At 44.9% G+C, this 7,500-nt stretch overlaps 1 protein-coding gene across 1 annotated transcript in view; it reads left to right on the top strand.

The window, feature by feature from the left end:
- Positions 1 to 7,500, top strand: part of LOC144536346 (glutamate receptor ionotropic, delta-1-like) — a 719,688-nt gene that overhangs the window by 415,699 nt on the left and 296,489 nt on the right. The window contains exon 4 of the mRNA XM_078279431.1: positions 1,719 to 1,924. Coding sequence (XP_078135557.1) covers positions 1,719 to 1,924 — 206 coding nt within the window. The remainder of the gene's footprint in view (positions 1 to 1,718; positions 1,925 to 7,500) is intronic.

The raw sequence follows: 7,500 nt of genomic DNA, 5'->3' as shown, positions 1-7,500 counted from the left end.
AACTTCTACACAGACTTTTGAACTCAGCTTTGAACGGTAATTGACAAGAGTGAAGGCGTGCATCAGCTCACTCTGAGTAATCAAGTCGGCTGCTCTGTGACGGAGAAATATGCTGCCAGGCTGACAGTTGTCATCGGCAAGAAAGCTTGTAGAACTTGTTGTAAACGACAGAAATCTGCCAGATATTTTCTTATTTCAAGATTATTTTGGGGGCTTTTCCCTTTATTAGATAGTGACAGTGGATAGACAGGAAAGGGGAGAGAGATGGGGGATGACACGCAGCAAAGGGCAGCAGGTCGGACTCGAACCCGCGCCGCTGCAAAGGCCTCAGCCTACATGGGGCGAATGCTCTTACCGGGGGAGCTAGAGCAACACAGTCTCACTCCCTACTCGTCAAATGTATGACGCATGGTCAAGTAACCCTGGCGTTCATTTTCAACGCCAAGGGGGGTACCCGTCGCGTTATTTTTTGACGAGGGGGTCCGTCAGATAGACATTCATGTTAATCCCTCACCGTCAGATGATACCATGATAATATCTGGTGTCATGGTTAGAAAGATTGTCATGGTTTATATATATTTCTTTTAATGTTATTATTTCGGTCTATTTCGGCCAGGGAAGCTGGATTGCTTGTTTGTTTATTTATATTTTTTCGAGTTAAGGGGGCATGTTTTTTCTTTCGTCGATATCTGACGGTGAGGGATTAACATGAATGTCTATCTGACGGACCCCCTCGTCGAAAAATAACGCGACGGGTACCCCCCTGGTAACCCCAGGTTTACTTGACCATGCGTCAGACATTTGACGAGTAGGGAGTGAGACTGTGTTGGCTAGAGGCCACCCCAGATATTTTCTTCTGAAAAAACATATGACAGAGATCTTCAACAGGGGGTCCGAGGTCCTCAGAGTTACTGAAGGAGGGCCGCCAAATTATTTTTTTTATTTCTTTTCACACACTTGCACTTGCACACTTACAGGCTTTCGTAATCAAACAATACACACACTGGAGTAATTCATAAAACCTTCATATAAACTAGCATGGCACCATCTTAGAATAGGATGGAAATGCTTGCATATTTAAAAGATATTACTACATACTTAAACACCAAAGCGCGAAGACATAGCGGGCAAGACGCAAGCTTTTATTTTGAAAAGTAGAAGCCCGACGGCACCAGACGGGAGGCTCCAGGCTGCAACCGTACAATCTTACGTATTTTTGTCAAACTAGTGTGAAACGCCAGTGTCTTTTTTACAGCGGCCCAACAGTTCATCGGCCCGTCTGGCATTCGCCAGAACTGCCAGATTGCCAGTCCGCCTGTGGTAGTCACTAAGCTCTCCATCCACAGATCCAGTTCATCCTGAGGATTCACTGTGTAACCTTAAAATTATATTTATTTTAATAGCTTAGTATTCTATGCACTAAAGGGTATATTATAAAGGCTTTATGCATATAGAGTTGTTGCTTTTTACCCAGACATTTCAGAATAATCCATTTCAAAAGCTGCAATTGCAATACTGTGAAACTGTGGTATTTTTGCTGAAGGTAACCATACCGCCCATGCCTAACGTTATCTGATATTTGCATCGTTTCGGGTCGTTTCTCTGCCTTCTTTCTGTCCTGCATCTCCATCTATTCTCTCCACAGTTATATAACCCATTTGCGTTGATATATATTTGACTCTCTGACCTCTTTTTTTCATCCCCCCCCGTTGCTCCAGACATCCGCGGGCTGCAGGGCTTCCTGGACCAGACGTCCCGGCAGGGCGTGGACGTGGCCTTGCAGCGAGTGGACAGGAACATCAGTAAAGTCTTCACCAACCTGTTCACCACCATGAGAACGGAGGAGCTAAACCGCTACAGAGACACGCTACGCAGAGCCATCCTGCTGCTCAGCCCCCACGGAGCTCACACCTTCATCCAGCAGGTCGGTCCACAGTCACTTCATCCGTTTAAGCACGCACTCACAGCTTTATGTGTGTATGCTGAGCAGATACATAACATGTTTGCACACATAAGGAACAAACTACACGGTTTTAACCCGACGGGTTTGACGGACTGGCCATCTGGAACTTGGGGAAATGCCAGTAGGGCTGCCCTCTATGGGCCACTACTGATAATACCAATAATAATAAAAGGTTATTTTATACATGCAGCTAAAAATATTCAAGATTGTAGTGCAGCGAGCTGTGTGGGAGGGTTTCTCTCGGTAAGCAGAGTTACTAATTTGAAAGCTATATTACTGACACTCAATGCATGTACTACCCAGAGGTTAAGCATTGCTCTTTCCACATCGAGCAGTTGTATTAGTGCAGAATGTGCCTTTAGTGCAGCATATCATGTCGTAGAAATTTATGCATTCTCCGTATGTTTTTTTTGGCTTTTTATCTCAATGTTTGGGTGAGGTAGGTGTGGTTTGATAATAGAGCCGGTGTGTTGCAAATGCCATGGCCGTTTTTTGATACCAGTCCGTCACTGCCTGACAGACACAGAGAAGTGTGCTTCTATAGAGAGTAAGTGAATCATTGTGTATTTTGGGAGCAAATGAGTGTTAAGAGTAGTATGAGTGTCATCCAGCAGGTCAGTCCACATTAAGACATTCCGCTAAGGCACACATTCACCGCTTTATGTTCATGCTGTGAGCAGATACACGATATGTTTGCACACATAAGGAACAATCTACTTGTATTTGTGGATCACAGCAAATATTATGTCTAGGGATGCATCGAATCCAGATTTTTGGGGTTCTGCTGAACCCTGAACCCCCTGGTTGAGGTTCTGCTGAGTCCTCGTCCCGTCCTCAGTCCATGAACACAGTCAAACACATTAATGAAGTAAACAGTGACTGTCCTTCCTTTGCCGTACCTGAAGTTGCTGCATTCTGGCTGCTGTCTGTAGATTCCTTCATGCTCAGCTCGTATTCTTCCAGATGTTTCATACCAGATGTTGTAACAGCGGTGATGTTGTGTATTGTTTAGGGTCCTCGCCACCACCAGACTAATCAGCATTGCAGATTGAACATGTAGCTGGACTTGAATGGCCTTCTTTTGACTGAAAGTACTGCCAAACAACACTTTTTCTGCTCACCAGTTCCATTTCCACTTCCTCTCAGCCTGCTGCATTGAAGCTCCACCTACGTAAACACCTTCCTGTAATCAACGGCGCCGCCATTACGTCGACCAGCGTAGCGCGGAGTGCAAGCGTAGGGTTCAGTTCGGTGGGAAGAAATTCTAAGGTTCAGCAGAAACCAGAACCCCGTCAAAAAGCCCAATATTCAGCCGAATCAGAAGCCGAATCCTGGATTCGGTGCATCCCTGATTATGTCGCTGTCGGGCCGACACCTTGTATCTTCATATTTCAATTCAGTCCCTGTTTTCATAAGTCAATGCTTTTGGTCACCCTTTCCATCTTTCCATTTTTGTCTGGGGTTTTACAAATATTTTGTAAAACCTTTGTAAAAAGACTTTGTCTGAGAGAAATTAGCCTTTTTTTCATTTACAGAAACACAAACAGGCTTTTACCCGACAGCCACAACAACAAATTAGTTTGCAGAGAACTGTGCTTCTATAGAGAGCGAGTGAACAATTGCATAGGTGTATTTTGGGAGCAAATGGGCGTTGAGAGTACTATGATTCTCATCCAGCAGGTCAGTCCACATTCAGACAGCATTCATTTCGCTAAGGTACATTATGTTGCTGTTGGGCAGAGGCAACATGTAGGTGTGGATCACGGTGTAAATAAATGAATTTGCAGAGAGGTGTGCTTCTATAAGTAGAGAGTGAATGGTTGTAGATGTGTATTTATGAAGCAAATGGGTGTTTAGAGGAGTATGTGTGTAAACTATATAAAAGGAACTGCCTACAGAAGACGCGTGTATGTTTGAGTGGAAAGGAACTGAATGTGTGAAATGTTTATAGGGACAAAATAGTATCCCTACTTACTGTATGTAAGGAATGAATGAGTGTACATATATATGAAGACATTACCCTAATGAGCGCATGTCATGTAGGGAACAAATGTGTGTGAGTGGATGTGTTTTTAGAGACTGAATTATCATTGCTTTAATGGGGATCCCTGCTTGCACATTTATAGTGACAATTAGAAGTAATTGTACTGTATGCTGCGGTCACGTGATGTTGACAGAATGGGAAGAAGAGGAGAAACAAGCTTTATTCTGACATGCATTATTCCAAGGTGGTTAGCTGTAGTGCTGACCTGAAGTCACAGCTACTTTTGTTTTGTTGCATGTTTGTTACCAAGTGAAATCAGTGAAGGATATCTTCGATATTCCCGGAACTACATGTCCCAGGCTGAGACGAGGGAAATAATAAGTGTACATAGTGAAACAAAGGAGTGTGTCAAGGGAACTAATACATGTGCATAGGGAACAAAGGAGTGTGTTAAGGGAACTAATAAATGTACATATTGAACAAAGGAGTGTGTCAAGGGAACTAATAAGTGTACATAGTGAACAAAGGAGTGTGTTAAGGGAACTAATACATGTGCATAGGGAACAAAGGAGTGTGTCAAGGGAACTAATACATGTGCATAGGGAACAAAGGAGTGTGTCAAAGGAACTAATACATGTGCATAGGGAACAAAGGAGTGTGTAAAGGAGAAGGATGGATGTATCAACAGAATAAGTGAGTGTGTACACAGGGAAATTGATTGATTGATTGATTGAAGATTGGATGTATGTCTGAGTGTATATTTGTGTGTTTTGTAGGCTTCTTCTTTCTGCACAGACTGCCAGTCAATCTGTGTTGCCATGGCAGCTTTAATGTGTGTGTGTGTGTGTGTGTGTGTGTGTGTGTGTGTGTGTGTGTGTGTGTGTGTGTGTGTCTCTCAAGCTTTTCATCTCACTTCCAAGAACAGACACGGTTGTTTTTGTACCTTAATCAACCCGACTGTGCACACGTCATCACACAACAACAACTAACAGCGGCGTGCAGATAGAATGAATGAACTACAAACATTATCAGAAGAACTAGCATGGAAGGAGAGAAAAACACCAGTCACACAAAGATGTTTTATGAAGCATTTAGTTATTTTTATTGAAAGAGCTGCTTCCACACAGCTTTAATCAGATATCAGACATTTGTGCCTACAGCTACAGTCTACATGCTGCATTTGATTTGCACATTTTATTAATTTACGCAAGTCTCTCATATGCTTTAGAATTCATTAACATTCATTAATATTAAAAACAGAGGGTGCACTTTCAGCTTGGATGGTCAGATGGAGGCCTAACCAGGATGCGATTTCCCAGGTGGGAGGCGTGGAATTTCTCTGCTGAATTTCAAACAAAATGTATGTGGGGACAAAATGTACCCCCCCCCCCCCCAAAATGTGATCAATGCTACTTCACCAATAGACCACGATATACCTAAAATAGAAGTATGTTAAAGTGCTGTAACACGATCAGTCTATAGTGTGAGGGACGTTCAAATCTGAGCAGCAGTTGCTGGTTGTATTTGGCCGCTACAGAGCTCCGGGACGCCGGCTACCAGCGGCAGTGTTTAGCCACCAATAGGTGACTGCGAGCCAGCTACAGAGCTCCGGGACGCTGGCTACAGAGCTCCGGGACGCCGGCTACCAGCGGCAGTGTTTAGCCACCAATAGGTCACTGCGAGCCAGCTACAGAGCTCCGGGACGCTGGCTACAGAGCTCCGGGACGCCGGCTACCAGCGGCAGTGTTTAGCCACCAATAGGTGACTGCGAGCCAGCTACAGAGCTCCGGGACGCTGGCTACAGAGCTCCGGGACGCCGGCTACCAGCGGCAGTGTTTAGCCAACAATAGGTGACTGCGAGCCAGCTACAGAGCTCCGGGACGCCGGCTACCAGCGGCAGTGTTTAGCCACCAATAGGTCACTGCGAGACAGCTACAGAGCTTCCGGGACGCTGGCTACAGAGCTCCGGGACGCCGGCTACCAGCGGCAGTGTTTAGCCAACAATAGGTAACTGCGAGCCAACTACAGAACTCCGGGATGCCGGCTACAGAGCTCCGGGACGCCGGCTACCAGCGGCAGTGTTTAGCCACCAATAGGTCACTGCGAGCCAGCTACAGAGCTCCGGGACGCCGGCTACCAGCGGCAGTGTTTAGCCACCAATAGGTGACTGCGAGCCAGCTACAGGCACCGCCAGATGACAGTCCTTTCAGGGGCAGTGGATGGTAGTGGAGTTTAGCAAGAAAAAGTGAGCGTCATGCGGCGACGACGACAGTTAAGTTTAGGCACCAAAACGACTCATTAAGTTTAGGAAAAAGATGGTTGTTTGTGTTTAAGGAACCAGAGGAACAAGTGAGTGTTTCCTGGGTGAAAGTAATTAGTTTTTGCTGCAAAGTGAACTCCGCTCTCCGGCTTGAAAGCGTTGTGTTTTATGTTGACATCACGTTGTGCTGTTTCATTTTCAGATTGTTTTGGCATGGCTGGCCGAGTGGCTCTTTGTCCATGGTGGTGTTGGAAGGGGGGATTCAATTCTTGCATGTTTTGTTCTGTTGTGTATGTTCAAAAGACTGAACTTATCTTGTGTCTGGAGGTGCTTTTGTTTGTTCGACATATCCTCAGAGAACGGTCCGTATGATATCTTACGAAAGGCTGTAGACAAATTTCCATGCGTTATCTTTCGAATGTCCAACAACACGATCGATCATTGCCCGTACAGTGTCAAACCTGTTTAGGCAACAAAACTACCTGGTTAGCTTCAGGAAAAGATGGATTGTGTTTAAATAGTACGGTTGTTACGTAACTTCTCCTAACTATCTTCTTGCTGCTGTAATACCAGCAGGGGGTGGAGGGTTCAGCCGCCTCCTGTGCACTGACCTGGGTGTCAGCAGAGAGGGGGAACAGAAGACATAAGCCAGAGGCGGGATGCCTCTTATCTGAGAGCTGACAATGAGTAGCTGTGTGTTATGAACTCTACTTCTGTGTGCAGAGGAAACGGTCAACGGTCACTTGTTTCTGCCTTTTACAGAGAAAGGTGACTGTTGAAGACTAAGAGTAACAGCTCTGTGAGGCTGTGCTTAGAGCTAAATGCTAACATGCTGATTTTAACACGATGTGTACCATGTTTACCATCTTAGTTTAGCATGTTAGTGTATATATATATATATATATATATAAGTGTATATAAAAGACTGGTGTGTGTGTGTGTGTGTGTGTGTGTGTGTGTGTGTGTGTGTGTGTGTGTGTATGAGAGAGAGACATTCATTGGCACCAGGACATGACAGCGTTGAAGTGTTAGACTGAGCTGGATGGAAATTGCAATCTTCAATAAAGTCAGAAACATGTAAAAAGCTTTGACAAATTTTAACATGCACACACACACACACACACACACACACACACACACACACACACACACACACACACACAGAGCAATGATATCATAACACACTGGCTATGAATCTTCCTGCCAGAACGTGTCGATACTTTCTGTTGCATCTCCAGCCTGTTCACACTCGGCCTGAATGCCTGTTACATTTTAAAGTACAGTTTTCTTCTA

This window comes from Sander vitreus, chromosome 21 (genome assembly GCF_031162955.1).
Source record: "Sander vitreus isolate 19-12246 chromosome 21, sanVit1, whole genome shotgun sequence".
In the NCBI taxonomy this organism is placed as follows: Eukaryota; Metazoa; Chordata; class Actinopteri; order Perciformes; family Percidae; genus Sander; species Sander vitreus.
This window is presented reverse-complemented; position numbering and strand designations above follow the sequence as displayed.